Source organism: Martes martes (assembly GCF_963455335.1).
Source record: "Martes martes genome assembly, chromosome: 12".
NCBI lineage: Eukaryota > Metazoa > Chordata > Mammalia > Carnivora > Mustelidae > Martes > Martes martes.
Window position 1 is genome coordinate 47,257,451 of NC_137900.1, and position 15,912 is coordinate 47,273,362.

General features: G+C 47.0%; 1 protein-coding gene across 1 annotated transcript in view; it reads left to right on the top strand.

Moving 5' to 3' along the window:
- Positions 1 to 1,030: 1,030 nt before the first annotated feature.
- The window catches only part of ACER2 (alkaline ceramidase 2), a gene marked incomplete at its 5' end in the record, with an annotated part of 30,229 nt that continues 15,347 nt past the window's right edge, over positions 1,031 to 15,912 (top strand). Inside the window, 3 exons of the mRNA XM_080820458.1 lie at positions 1,031 to 1,138; positions 9,620 to 9,734; positions 10,455 to 10,596. Coding sequence (XP_080676584.1) covers positions 1,031 to 1,138; positions 9,620 to 9,734; positions 10,455 to 10,596 — 365 coding nt within the window. The remainder of the gene's footprint in view (positions 1,139 to 9,619; positions 9,735 to 10,454; positions 10,597 to 15,912) is intronic.

Consider the following 15,912-nt stretch of genomic DNA (forward strand, 5'->3'; position numbering starts at 1 on the left):
TAGGAGTTGGGAGGATATAGATTTGGAGAGTGGAGGTTAGGTGATGTGTAGAAGTTAATTAGCCTTACTGGCCGGAATGTCATTGTCACTAGAGCCCACTTCACAGGATCCCCCTGAGAACAGTAAGTAAGGGACACATGGAAGTTCCTCAAACAGTGCCTGGTGTATCATCAATGCTATACATATGCCATCATCTCTTGCAGTTTGGATGCCCTGGAGAGGTCATACCTGCCACACCGTGTCCTCCGAGAGTTGCTATGGCTAAAGTTTCACCCTGTGTTTAATTGAAGACCAGATTAAAGCCCTAAGGCTGGAGTCCAGGGCACCAAGAGCATCCTGGAAATTGCAGAAGTGCTCTACTGAACAGGGGGTGGCAGAGGCTGCGGTGGGGAAGGCCATCGAGCCAGCCACTCCACCCTGTAAGGTCTTCCTGCTCTAGCCCATGGCACTGGGTCCTGCTCAGCAAACCCTCACTGACTTCAGAGGGACCGAGGGCTTTTCTTTCTTGAGTGTGAGCACCGGCGTCCCACGCAGGGCACAGCCAGATAAGTGCCAAACTCCTTGAGAGTCCACCGGGGCCTGGATCCTTCAGTGGGTGGCGGGGAGTGGTGGCGCCTGTGTGTCTGAGCCGGGGAGGTGGGCGTGGGCAGGCATGGGCAGGCATGGGCAGGCACGGGGCCGGCCGTCAGGGTGTCTGCCACCTTCCAGAGCACGGGTATCTGGACTTGCCCGGACCTCTGTGCGCGCTTCCGGACTGCCCCTCCTCCCACACGCATCCCGCCCCCAAGGTGGGCGTGGCCTGCTCGTACCCTCGCCTTCCCCTCCAGGGGGCGGAGCTGGGGGAGGGGTCCACGAGTGAGTCACGTCCAACAGGCGGAGCTGAGCACTAGGGGGCCGGCTGGGGAGGTGCCACATCCGGCGGCTGACTCGTGTATAAAACCGAGGCCGCAGTAGTCGGCTTCCAGCAGCAGCAGCAGCCCTGGGCTCTTTTCGGCTGCGGGAGCAGCTGCTCCAATGCCCCACAGCGGCCATGAGCATCCCGCTCTGGTGGGACCAGCTGCGGGCCGGCAGCTCGGAGGTGGATTGGTGCGAGGACAACTACACCATCGTGCCTGCCATCGCCGAGTTCTACAACACGGTGCGGGAGCGGGAGCGGGAGCGGGGATGGCAGGCGGGCTGGAGGGAGGGGACCGTCCCTAATCGTGGCTACGCCGGGAACCTGGACATGAGTCCCTGCGTGTATTTGGGGTATGCTCTCTCCAGGGCCAGGGTCGATCCGTGCGCCCCCTTCTCTGCGCTCATTCCAGCTCTCCATCTGTCTGTCCTCTTCTGTCCCTATCCCGACATCTGGGCTTATTCATCCCTTGTCATTTCCTTCTGATGGCTCTATTGTCTTGTTTGACCGGCACCTGTCCCGAAGCCAGTGGTCCGCGCCAGCCCCTCACCTAGGTGGGTGACTCAGGGACTGGTGAACCCGCCGGGACAATTCCCTTCCTCCCCTAGGATCTCTGTGGCGTGACGCACTTGGGTCGCATTGTGCGGTTTCTCCCTGAATACCTGCTCGAGGAGTGGGTGGGGGGGAGGGGAGTTCCCGGGCAGGTTTCAGGGGCAGGGCCCACCGCCACCGCGCTGATTGGCCCCGCCCCGCTAACACACCAATAATAGGTCGAATTACTTTGGGCCAGAATCACGATAATTGTTACTAGTTCCCATGCCTTTGCCTTTAGTTTCCAGGCTCAGTCCAGCCCCCAGATCAACTACCCCAGGCCTGTGCCCTCTCCAGCGATTAAGCCTGGGGAGTGAGAGGGAAGTTTGGGAGTGACTGTGTGCGTGTTTCGTGGGCTTGCTTTGGTCCCACTACGGGCAGGCTGAAACTTCCCCACCGCAGTAGTGGGTGTTGCTGTTAGTATTTATGGGAGGGAAAGCTTGATGCAGGAGGGAAATGCCTCTGCTTTTCGCTGTGCGGTGGCTCAAGATTCTCAGACCAAATGGAAGACTCTGCACAGTCATTTCTGCGGCTGCCCAAACACAACAAAAAACCGGGAACTCCTGGTTTACAAGTCCCTGTGAATTTGGGGTTGTTCGCTAGGATTTTCTCCTTGGATTTGCTGGAGAGAATGTACTTGGCATGAGTCAGTCTGGAGGGATCTCTGATGAGCTGGTCACAGCCCTTTCATTCATTGATGATGAAACTGAACTCTGGAGAAGGGAGCAGTCATCCTCACGTTTCTGGCACAGTCCATAAGTCTGCACTCTCCCTCCTTCCTCTCTCACAAACACTCCTGCTTCTTAATTATGACCAGGTTAGTACTTCAAGAAAACCTGCCCTCTTCTGTCCATCAATCCTATGAAAGACTAGTGGAGGTGGCTACAGGTCACCTGCTGAACCCCTTCCTTCAGAGCGTACTCTCAGGGGTAGACAGGGGCACACAGTACTGGAGCTGGCTGGGTACTTTGAGTACCCAGTGCTCTTCAGTGTCTGTGGGTGATTAGCCTGGCTGGTCCTCCTGACAGGCCTTGTTCTTTGCAATACTCCTAAACCACAAAATTTGCTTTGGCCCGTTAGAGAGCTTTAAATCTCAGAGAAGTGTTTGGTCTCCTGACTTTGTTGAGTCTGGGTCCAAAAGAGCTTAGCAAAAACTGTTTCCTTCTCTCTGTTTCCTTGCCCTACTTATCTTCTGAAGCTAATCACAGGACAAACGCATGGTTCTCTCTCTCTTGTATTGAGGAAGACAGTGAACTCTTACTTGGCGATAAACAGCTTATTAAATCCTCATTGGAAGGCAGCAGGTCTAATTATCCATTTTAGAATAATCATTACTAATTTTGAGGAAAAGTTTAGGGAACCGAAGATAAAAATCAGGGGATGACTGGAAGAAGGATCTAGAACCTTCTTAATGGGTCTTGGGGGTAGCACCTCACTGCTACAACTTACGTCACTACTGGCTACCATTAATTGTTTGCTGGGTGTTGAAGCTCTGCTGTGTAGTGCACAATCACCCTGGGTGGTGGGCACTCGTCATTAGATCCACTTGATGAAAGGAAGAAACCAGGGTCTAGAGAGATGATGCAATTTGCCAAGGTCAAGAAAATGGCAGAATTAGAGTTAGACCTTAGTCCATTTGACTCTACAAAGATACTTCTCCTGAGGATGCAAATGTCACGTAGCTCCTTTTGACCTCTTTATTTTGCACAGCACAGCTGTTTATAATTCAGTCATTTTTTAACTGAAAACTCCTGCATTGGGACCATTTCATCTACAGGATAGAACTCATGATGTTGGGTATGAAAAAGTTTGTGTAGTTATTTGTTACAGTTGTTTAAAATGTTCACCTTAAAAATAAAATTTACTTTACCAGCAAACATGGGTTTATTTTCAGGAAGGGAAAATTGCCATTCAGGACAAGCAAGCTATAGCAAAAGCATAGGCAAGACCAATAAACAAAGGAGCAGAATGTTATCTTATGGAGAAGGAGGAAGTTGGGAGGGGTTGTTTTGAACTGGAGAAAAGCAGAGTTCAGGGTGATTGTTTCTCATTGGCTGAGGGGCAGGAGTAGGATTACTCGTGGGAGATACAATGTATATCTTTCCCTGTTGGGACTTGGAATAAGTTCCTTGGGGAAATCTTCGGTTAGGGGTCTGTCATTCACATTGAGTAGTATGGGCTTCCCCTTCCAGCCTCCCCGGGAGCATCCCCAGGCACTTCAGTGAGGTTTGCACTTAATAATTTTCACAAATAGTAGCACGATCAGGGTAAAAAAAAAATCTGAGTATGCAAGTTATAAAGTGAAAAATCTGTTTTTTTTTGTATTATCTTTTCAGACCTTTTCTCAGGCATTGTACAAAACACACACATTTGTGTGAGTATATAAAATACATTTGTAAAATGTGTACACCCGATATCTAAGTTTTCATTCAACCCGGTTGAGATCATACTACACAGACTCCTTTCGATGTCTTCACTTAATAGATCTTAGAGATGGTCCTAGATTGGCTCAGAGTTACCTTCCTCTTTACAGTGTCTAATCAGTGTTCCATTGAATGGACTGACTGATTTATTTAACCACTCAATCTCTTATTGATGGACATGTAGGGCGGTTTCTGTTTTATGCTTTCGATTTGGTTTTGGAGCAGTGATGCAATGAATATCCTTATATCTGCTTCTGGATGGACTTATACGAGTACGAATCTTCTGAAGGGAATTCTGGAGGGAATTGCTAGATCAAGGAGAGAGTTTACTCAGAGACTGATAATCGTTGTTAAATGGCCCACCAGAGAGAGTACCCTGGTTTATTGTATACTCGCACTGACAGAGTTTGGGTGGACAAAGCCTTTTGCTTTGGGGCCCTGCAAATCTCTTATTGCCTCAAGACTTGTCATCATCCTTTGCTTCAGCCAAGCCCATATCTCCCTTCCAAGAACATGTCATGTTCTTCCATAGCCTTTTGCTTCTGCACATTTTGTACTGTTTCTTCTATCTACAAGTTTTATGGACTTGGGTTCCTTTTTATGTCTGAAGTTTCCAGGCTCTAGTCAAACCAAAGAGAAGGACTCTAGAATGCACTGCTTTAGAGAAAAATAGGATCTGCTTTTTAACCACTGGGCTTTGCTTTTGGGGACTGTCTTGCTGGGCAGTGACTCAGGGGCTCAGGAGGAAATCCACTGGTGCTGAAAAAAGTCTCGAAGCAAATTATCTGCATAAAACCAGCCCATCATCTGTTGCCTTTCCCAGGGCGCTCTGCTACCCATCAAGATAAGGAAGGTGGTTCTCCTGATATGCTAAAGCCCATGCCGCATAGGGCAGAATGACCTATATATTCTGTCTCTGTTCATGGCTAGATCTGTCTGTTTACTGGGCAGCTACTGTGTGCGTGTCACAGAGACCACACCTGCAAACAATCTTTTGGGTGGTGATGGCCAAACCCAGAGAGGTACACAGGTTGGCAAGGGTATTATTGGTATTCCACATGGGGTTGGGGTACTGTGGAGGAATTTTGCAAGAAGTCTTCTGAGTGGGGGGGCCAATGTGTCCTTCTTTGTCCAGGTCTTGCCCGTGTCCCGGGGGACCCTCCTCAGTCCCAGGCAGGCCAGGACAGCTGGTCATCCCAGAGGCATGAGGGCAGCGATGGAATGGAGGATTAGACATCTGCATGCAGTTAAGAGGCCCAGACCTTCTACCCAGCCAGGGGAATACCCCTTAGCTGTTTCTGAACCTTCTGTTCAGAAAATCTCACAGCCTGTTGCTTTGTCAGCATTTACCGTGCGCCTGGGAAAGCGCACACTCCCATGCGTTGGGAGGAGATCGCTGCCTGTTCCTGAGATTATTTTGGGGCGATGTTACGGAGGAATTCGTGGAATGAGGAACTTTCTAAGGAAATAATTAATACATTTTAAAATTGCGGTTTCCTTTTAATTAAAACAATCTGCTCTGCAGACATTAAGCTAATTAGTTCTCCAAAGCAACAACAGGCTTTAAAAAATACCCCTTGGCTGAACTATTCAACTTCAGTAACCCACACAATTGTGAGGGGAAGTTTCATTTCTCAGAAGAAATGGAGCCGCAGAATGTGTGTTTTAACCAGGACTTGTTTGCTTTTCTGTGTTTCTTTCGGAGTTCCTTCCTCTTTTTGTCTTGGGGAGAGAGTGTCCCTCTGATTTGGTCTTTCTCTTTTCATAGACGGAGGGCTTTAAAAGGCATGGGGGAGGCGGGCTGTCATTGGTAGAAGGGCCATGAAGAGGCAATAAGGTGATTTCTGTGTCATCGGGGAGATGTTCAAATGGTGCTTCTAAGTTGAACTCCTTAATATGTGCATTTAAAAAAATGTTTGAGGTCCCATGACTTTCCTGCAGGTGTAATGAATGACTTCATGTCTTTGTGAAACGTGTGTAAATACATTTAAACGTGTTTAACACAGAAGCCAGCATTGTACCGTATGTTACCCAGAATTTAAATACAAACTCGAAAAGGCAAAAACAAGAACACAAGTTGACAAAGCCAGGTTGGGGGGACAGCTTAGCAGATGGTTGTACTTGGCTGGAGCAAGGGAGATTGCAAGGGTTTGAGGCAATGAAGACGAGGTAAAAAGCAAAATGTGTCCTGCCCCCACCCCCACCGCTGACATTGTAGGAGAGGCTGGTCCCTGGGACTCCTTCCCCTGGGGAAGGACTAAATCACGCCCCCACATGTGGCACTTACAGCAAGTGAGGTCAGTCTATCTGAACTAAGAGGAAAGTTTGGCGTAGCCTGTTGTTGGCCTGTTGTTGAAGGAGAGCAGTAGTAGAGCGATGATGTTCTAATATGCGATATGTATGTATTCACATAAATGCAAGGAAAGGGACTTGAAGACTGTGAATCCGAGGGCAACGGGTGTCCCCCGGGAGCAGGATGGCAAGGAGACTCGAAACAAAATTATAGAACGAAACCGGAGAACACCTTTATGTTTAAAAGGAGAAAGATCAGGTTTTGAGTTATCTCTGGTATAATAATTCCATTTTCTCCTTCTCCCCCTTTCATTCCTTCTCTGCTCCTGGAAGGGAGAGCCACATTTAAATCATATCACAGGTGCACAATGCAGGCATAAGTCAGAATTTTTAGAGAACCAGCGAAGAGTTCAGCCAAGGAGGTCAGAGTGTAGCTGGAGGGAAGGGGGGTGCGTTGGAGGGGAAAATCAGCTCTGGGCCACGGAAACAGCTTGGGGCCCCGCCCCTGCTCTGTGGGTGATGGTCCAGCCTGCGGAGCCCTTCTGGGCACTCATGCATTGCCCCTTGTGAAACAAGGGATGGTCTTGAAACACTCTCATTTTTGCTCCTGAAGAACTCTCGTTCTTTAAAGGATTCCTTGGAAAGTTAACGGCTGGGATAGTCAAACAACAGCTTTCTGCTGACAATGTATGCAGACCGTAGGCCCAGTTCCTCCTTACCTGCTGCTTAGTGACAGAGAGTGGCCCTGTTTCTAAGCTTGGAGAGTGCACCCCGGCTGGGATATCTGAGACCATTTATCCAAACCCTCACCCTGGGCTGCAAGTAGCTTATGGGCCTTTCCAGTGAGGAGGAGAAGATCCCCATCAGAGCAGATGAACTAGAAGGAAAGTACCCCTTTCTGCACAATGGGGGCCACTGGGAATTTCAGGCTTCAATCTTAACCCCCAGCAGCAACCCTGCACCCATCCCACCCCTGACACAGGATCTGGTTCTCCACTTGCCACAGATTGAATTCCCTCCTCTCTTCCCTGCCTTTCTAAAAGTGGTGTCCCTTCTAACCTTTCCTGCTCCCAGATGTTGAAAGAGGCCTGCCTGCCTAGGTCACTGACCGTCCCAGTCTTTACCTGTCTGCCTCAGGGGTTTGGTGTTGCTGATGTGTTTGGTCTAGTTGTGCACATGCACACCTTCCTACGTCTAGTAAAGCTTTTCTACCCAGACTCCTTTAGTTCAACTCAGAGACCCACCCTCACAGTTCCCGTGGGGCTGCCTCTGTGTTGTTCAACAGCGGGGGCTGGACTGGTCTTTGGAAAGAGCCCAGGCCTTTGATTTTCTGGACTTCATCTGCCCCTGCCTCCTACCTGTGAAAGTTTTTTTCTAGTCTTTTTTTGTGGAATCCTCCTACACTTTCTCCATCAGTGTTACTCAGTTCGACTTAGCTGTGGTTTTCCCATTCCACACGCTTCCTCTGCCTGCTGTCATTTAGGAGTCACAGTTAGAAAGGAAACTTCAAAAGCTGAATGTCCCCACCCCTTTGTACCTTGGAGGATGGCCTTCATTAAGAACAAAAACAACCAGAAAATAACACGCGTTGGCAGAGTGGTAGAGCTATGAGAACCCTTGTACGGGTCTGGTGGGAAGGTAACATGGGGTCCAGCCATGGTGGGAGACAGCTTGGCGGTTCTTCAGTAAGTTAAACATGGAGTTACCATGGGATCCAGCAATGCCCGCTTGGGCATATACCCAGAAGAAAACAAGTACGTGAATGTTCATAGCAGCCCCATTCTTAACAACCCATTAATGAGGGAACAGATAAACAATGTGGTCTCTAGGGGTGCCTGGGTGGCTCAGTGGGTTAAAGCCTCTGCCTTCGGCTCAGGTCATGATCCCAGGGTCCTGGGATCGAGCCCCACATCAGGCTCTCTGCTCAGTGGGGAGGCTGCTTCCCCCTCTCTCTCTGCCTGCCTCTCTGCCTACTTGTGATCTCTCTGTCTCTCTCTCTCTCTGTCAAATAAATAAGTAAAATCTTTAAAAAACACACAAAAAACAATGTGGTCTCCAGATGAAGGAATATTATTTGGCCACGAAAAAGCAGGAAGTACTGAACACACCACAGCATGGATGAACTGTAGACACGTTGTGCTAAGTGAAAGAAGCCAGACACAAAGGTCGTAGACTGTGTGACTCCACTTTCATGAAATACCCAGGATAGGTACACTCAGAGGCTCAGAAAGCAGATCAGCAGTTGCCAGGGGCTGGGCAGGCGGGTAGGGAGGGGGCGGAAAGTACCTGCTTAATGGGTGTAGGATTTCTCTTTGGGGTGATGAAAAGATTTTACAGCTAGACGGAGGTGATGGTTGCATATTCCGAGGGCATATAATGACATAGAATTGTACACTTTAAAATGGTTAATTGTATGTGATGTGAATTTTGCCTCAATTTTAAAAAAATTGGGGGAAAAAAAAACAAAACAGGAGCTGGCTATGACCTCCTAAAAACAAGAAGACAAAAGAATACACTAAAAAACCCCTAGAGGTGAGGTTCCAGAGTTAAACGCTGACCTGTACGGTCATCACCGGGCACTTGTGGATGTTGAGCATGTGGAGTTTGGCTGGTCCACATAGAGACGGGCTGTAAGTATGAAGTTTTCACCCTGGACTTCAAAGCTTTATGTGAAAATAAATGGAATGGAATGGAAAATACCTCGTTAATGATATTTAAATAGTGATTAAGTGTTGAAATGACAATTTGAATATATTAGAGAAGATATATATATTTTTTGAAAAGCCAAATGCCACGCCCCTCCCAAGATAATAGGCTTAAATCCACAATAAAATCTGAAAGTTCGATCTTTACCTAAAAGTAGGTTTGATTAGGGGAAGAAACTGACAAAGGCAGGCATAGTAAACTAGGAAGCATCCTGCCTTCGTGTGGGTATAGGAGGAAAAAAGCTGGCCTTGCTAGCAGAAATTTTGGGGAGCTGGAATGTCTAGTACTCACCTCCTTAATAAACTTTATTTTTTACCATTACTTAGTGTAGGCCTTCCTTTTAAAAATGTATGTTCAAGTAGAGCAAAAGGCTTTACAGGTAGTCTTGTGCAGAAAAAGAAGCAGCTTCTTGGAATCCGGACAGGGGACTGGGCAGCTTTCATAGCGTGATCATGGGAGCAGCTATAAAAATGCTGCGAAGACACAGGAAGAAGCCCCCGAATGGCCATTAAAGAAGGCTTAGATTTCCCCATATATGCCGTTAAAAAATACATACATAAATAAATAAAAGATGTAACAGCTTGAACAAGATGTGTGGCCACATCCATCTCAGTTTGGAAGAAGGGTCCTATCTGGAACACGCTGCTTTGTTTCTTTGCCCTTTTACTTAATATTCATCTTTTCATTTTACATCCCCTCCTCCCTCCCCCAGATCAGCAACGTCTTATTTTTCGTTTTACCGCCCATCTGCATGTGCTTATTTCGCCAGTACGCAACATGCTTCAACAGCGGCATCTACCTAATATGGACGCTCTTAGTTGTAGTGGGTAAGTGGATTTGCGTCGGAGCAGGGGCCGAAAGGGAGGAAATGGAATTCTGCACACTTCCTGTCCTATTTGAACATTATGTTTTTGTAAACCGGAGTCACCCTGACGTGTCCGTGAACTTTTATTTTGCTTTGACGTCCGAAGGAGGATGCTTTTGAACACGGGCTGGATGCCGGGGTGACTCTAATGATCGCCTCATGGCTTACTTCTGTAACCCTGTTGGTGCTGTGCCAGCGCCATTTTCTGAGGCCTTCGGAAGAAAATCACACACAAAAAATGATGGAACTCTGATGAGACTTTAGTCTAATGGATCAAAACAAAAAGAGAACATTCTCGATGTTTGATCTTTCATTGTTCTGGGAAATGCTTGTATAATTTCCATTTCCTTCCACAGGCGGATTGGGAATTCTTAACAGTGAGAGAATGTTGACGTTTATTGACTGCCTCTTCCCCTGAAGCCTCCGCGGAGGAGGACAGAGTGTTTCACTGTGGCATTATTCGAGTTCTGATGTGCTGACCTTGGGGCCCTGCTTGAAATCCTCTTTCTAGGCTTCAAGTCTGCATGCCTAGGGGGTGTGTGTTTCTTCCTTCAGCTGCTTCTTTCAGTGAGGGTGTGATCTGGTGATTGTGACAGTGGTTGGTCGAATGGCTGGCCTGTGTTGAATTTGTGAGTCTCTTCTTCTGTGGTGACCTTTTTTTACTGGTTGTCATTGATTCTAGGAATTGGATCCGTCTACTTCCACGCAACCCTAAGTTTCTTGGGTCAGATGCTCGATGAACTTGCAATCCTTTGGGTTCTGATGTGTGCTCTGGCCATGTGGTTCCCCAGAAGGTATCTACCAAAGGTCTTTCGGAACGACAGGTAAGCTTGTGCTACAGTTTTGTATTTACTGCTGAGTGCAGTACTCAGTGTCAGGAAAACAGCAGGCAATGGAGCCTCACCTGTGATGAGCTTATCAGATATTTGTTTAATGTCCACTCTTTATTTTGTCAGACCGTAAACTGACGAAAGAGGGAATTTTAATATGCTTGGTGAAGAATTGACGGGATATTAGGGATAAAAAGTCAAATGTCTCCCTCATAGGATATGAACAAAAGTGGAAAGATTTTCAATGGGGGAGAAATTACTGAAAGGTAGTTCAAAGACCTTTGATTTTCTGCTAGAAAATTTCCTTGAGTCCAGTCCAGTTCTTTGACTTGATAAGTTTGTAGAAGAATTCCATTAAGGAATTGGTCCTTGTAGCTGTAGATCCCGTGGTTGTCAAATGGTATTGGTTTTACTTCTGCTAAGATCTAAACACACCCCCCCACACACACACCCCTCCAACCTGGAAATCCAGAATTTCAGGAAGGGATGCATTTCAGTGTCCATTGTGAGGCTTTAATGGTTATTTATCCAGTAAATATTTTTTTTAAACACCTGATACACATTTTTTTCTAGGCACTGGGATATAGCAGTAAATAAAACAGTGGAGTCTCTGCCTTCAGTGAGCTCATACTGAAGTTGGAAAGCCTACAGATCAATGAACAAAGAAACAATGCAATGTTAGGATAAGTGCTACAGTTAAAAAATGAAGCTGGACAGGGGGTAGAGGTGACATAGGGTGCTTATTTGGAGTTTGGTCAGGGAAAGCCTTTCTGAGGAGCTGTATGAGGTTTGTCAATATCTGAAGGAACCAGAGAGAGTCAACCTCTTAAAGATGAGAAATGCTTCTAGAACATATGACCCACATATATTTCTTTGTAGGACACTATGTTTTATATGGACCCAGATGTATATGAATAAATAGTCTAAAAAGATGGATTCAGTTAAGCAAGCTGTGTGTACCCGGGGAAGAGCTATACTAGGAGAAAAAAAGAACTCTCTACAGTTTTCCTGGTGCTGTGAACAGGAAGAGGAATTTTGGAGCTATTAAAGCCAAAGGCTATTCTCTATGGATGGAGGTCGGGAAGTGTCCATAAAACATGTTGGCTGCAAAAAGCACATGGTAGAACTGTGTGGGGGATATATATAATAATTTTAGAACAAATTAGCTAATTTCTTTTCGAGTTTATGACTGTGTGTGTGCACAGAAATGCCTAGTGTAGGGTACCTGGGTGGCTCAGTCGGTTAAGCGTCTGCCTTCAGTTCAGGTCATGATCCCAGGGTCCTGGGATCAGGTTCTGTCTCGGGCTCCCTGCTTGGCAGGAAGCCTGGTTCTCCCTCTCCTATTCCCCCTGCTTGTGTTCCCTCTCTTGCTGTGTCTCTCTCCGTCAAATAAATAATAAATAAAATCTTAAAAAAAAAAAAAAAAGAAAGAAAGAAAGAAAAGAAATGCCTAGAGGAGGAGGATTAACAACCACTATCATTGGCTATTCTTAGGAATGGGGGAGGGAGTGGGGGAGAGATCTTCCGCTTTGCCTTTAATCTACTGTCGTGCAGTTTTTTTTTTTTTTTTTTTTTTTAACAAAAAGCACATGTTACTTTTTAATACTAAAAATGTGCTTTTCAACGAAGTAGGGAGAAAACATACTTCAGGTGAAGTAGCTGTATGTTGTTCATTGTACAGAGCAGGATTTGAATTACATAGTATTTTCTTTGAGTATCATGGAGCAGATAAAGGATCCTCAAGATTACTTATCCAAAAAACTAGATTGAGCAAGCCAGCTGTTGACAAGAGGGGACAAGAAGAGCGTTCCCGGTCTCAGGAGAAACATGGTCTCCCTTGCCTGTGGCCTTCTCCTCAGTGGAGGAAGGAGGCTCAGTGTGTGGCAGGTTGGCTTGGGCGGTCTACAGTGCCTTGTCTTATTGTGCTTGCTTGTCTGGCTTCAGGAGAATGAGTGGGGGTGCTTAGGAAGCCTGGTGAGGTGGAGAAGGGGGGGCAGGGTGAGGGCAGAGGCAGGCAGTGCCAGGTAGCGTCATGAGGGGACTTCACAGGCGGGGGCTCTTGGGCTCTGGTGGAGGAACATCATTTACCTTGGCTTTTCCTGTCATGCCGGAAGATGGCCACCAGTCCCCTCCATCCCTGCCCTTAGCCTGGTGGGTGATAGGCAGAGAGCTGAGGAACCTCTTTGCTCTTAGATCTGATCTTTCAAGTCCTGGGAGCTGAGTGGGAAGCCACAGGCAGGAGAATGGTTTTGTTCGTGGCACTCTGGGGATGCCACTTGAAATTCCACGTGACAGTTTTTAGTGTGTTCGTAGTAGAGAACTTTTTTCTTTTTCATTTTTCTTCTTCTTCTTCCTTTTTTCTTAAGTAGGCTCCACACCCAGCAGGGAGCGCAACACAGGGCTTGAACTCAGGACCCTGAGATCCAGACCTGAGCTGAGATCAAGAGTAGGATGCTTAACCACCAACTGAGCCACCCAGGCCGCCCCTGTTCTTTTTCATTTCTTGAAGTGAGGAGTGAGGGAATGTTATGAGCCAGAGAAGAGAAAATGGGATAATGGATGTAATTATAAAGCTTACCAACTTTAATAATGAAACCAAACCCTGGGACAGAGAGGTGACTGCTTGGGACCTTTCTATTGCCGGCACCATTTCTCTGGGAAGACGTGACCCCCACTGTCTTCAGCTTGGGAAGAGTCCTTTGGAGCCCAGAGCACCACAGAGGTCGATGTCCCTGGCTTTGGTGACTCCCTGGGTTTGAATCCTAGCTCCGCTGCTTACAAACGATGGGACTCATCCTGACTTTCGCTTTCTGTTTCCTCATTTGTCAAATTAAATAATCCTCTTGTGAGAGGCTCTTGCTGGGCACCCTGGAGCACTGGAAACATGGTGGGTGCTCAGAGTTCGCTTCCAGTACTGCCAGGAGCACATGGAGATTTCTGCCTGGCATTTCTGACACACACACACGTTGAAGGTAAAAATGGAAACTGTAGATGCAGATGAAGAAAAGGTGTGTGTTACGGGGCAGCAGCACACAATACATAAGAATTTCAACTCTATTGGTCCACCTTCAATTTGCCAGTGACAGGGGGAGCAAGATGACCAAACCCCTTTTTGTGGGCCTCACTGCCAAGGACAGGGGGACCAGTGCAGCTCTGAGTCCAGGTGGCAGCCAGACCAAAGACTTCATGTCAAAACCAGGATTTCTGTAGACCAGGGATCTTGTGGCTTAGCTGTCCAAGTTTACCAGTTAATGTCTCTTTTTGTGACGTACACTTTGCTGGAATATTTTTTTTTTTAAGATTTTATTTATTTATTTGACAGAGATCACAAGTAGGCAGAGAGGCAGGCAGAGAGGCAGGCAGAGAGAGAGGAAGGGAAGCCGATTCCCTTCTGATCAGAGAGCCCGATGTGGGGCTCGATCCCAGGGCCCTGGGATCATGACCTGAGCCGAGGGCAGAGGCTTTAACCCACTGAGCCATCCAGGCGCCCCTGCTGGAATACTTCTAAAAACACATTAAAAGTAGTTCCCATGTGAGATTCCTGGCAAAGGAACAGCAGAGCGTGATGGCTGAGTGTATCCGGCAGACATGGCTTTGGGTAATAGGTTTTTGTTTTTTGTTTTTAATTTTTAAATTTTTTTTAAAGATTTTATTTATTTGTTTGACAGAGATCACAAGCAGGCAGGGAGGTGGGGGGGGGCGGGTGGCAGAGAAGCAGGCTCCCCACTGAGCAGAGAGCCCGATGCAGGGCTTGATCCCAGGACCCTGAGATAATGACCTGAGCTGAAGGCGGAGGCTTAACCCACTGAGCCACCCAGGTGCCCCCCCCACCTTTTTTTTTTTTTTTTTAAAGCTGGTACCTCATTGTGCTTATCTGTAAACTGCAGATATTAAGAGTACCTTATGGAGCTGGAAATCTAGGGGGAGATCCTAGAAGGTGTACAGTATCTTGTCCAGAGTAAGGACTCAGTAAGGGCTGGCGGTTATTAGGAATGGCTAATATGGATAAGTGTTTTGAAAAATGTCTAGAACAGCAGGGCAATTATTAAAGTTTACCATATAAATAGGAATAATTGGCCAGTTAAAAAAATTTTTTCTATCTTGCCTAGAATGTCCTAAGAATCATCATACACTCAGCTGTTGATGATTATTAGTAATGTTTAGACATTTTTGTTGTGAGGAAAAAAAACTCCCTAGAACAAAGACCTATTATGGGCGAATTGTTTCCATTTCTTATAGATTTATCCTGCTGTGATTTTTACGATTTTGCCCTCACTTTATAACCCAACCCAGTTTTTTTTTTTTTTTTTTTTTTTTTTTTTTTTAATTTATTTATTTGTTAGAGAGAGAGTGAGTGAGCACAGGCAGACAGAGTGGTAGGCAGAGGCAGAGGGAGAAGCAGGCTCCCCGCTGAGCAAGGAGCCCGATATGGGACTCGATCCTAGGACGCTGGGATCATGACCTGAGCCGAAGGCAGCCGCTTAACCAACTGAGCCACCCAGGCGTCCCCCAACCCAGTTTTTGAGTCCCGAATTACCAGGCTGGGGTCTGGCCGTGCGGCTCTGGCTGGATGACTGGGGGCCTGGGCCTTGGAGTCTGGGCCTTATCAGTTCCTTCCTTAGAAAAGGACATGGAGGGACCTTCCAGGACCAGATGGCATAATCCTGTGACTATCATGGGCAGGGGTTGTTCTACATAGATTACATTTTAGTCCTAAAAGTTAGTTTAAAGCCATGGATTTTTTTTTTTTTAAAGATTTCATTCATTTATTTATTTGAGAGAGAGAGAGAATGAGAAGGGGAAGGTGAGAGGGAGCAGCAGACTCCCTGCTGAGCTGGGAGCCCAATGTGGGACTCGATCCTGGGACTCTAGGATCATGACCTGAGCAGTTGCTCTACCAACTGAGCCACCCTAAAGGCACCCTAAAGCCGTGGATCTTAACCAGGGACATTTCCATTCCTTGAGGGACATCTGGGAAGTTTGTGAACAGGTTTTGGTGGTTGCCATGATGGAGGTTTTATCATCCATAAAATCCATTTCACTTGAAGAGTAAAGGGGGCGTTACCAGGTATTTGCTGCAGAAAAGGAGCACAGGGTCTGACAGGGTTGCAAACCTCTGCTCTAAAGGGTGGCTCATGGAAACACCAGTAGCAGCTTTGTTACGTTGTGTTGATGGTGTTGGCTGTTGTGATTCGGGGGAGTCGAGGAAGCCAGGGTGATCGGGGTACCCTGACCTAGGGCTCCACTTTGAGCCCATAATGGGCTGGAAAGTGGAGAGCCCGACCAGAGACAGGGGTTGCCGGGTGTCAC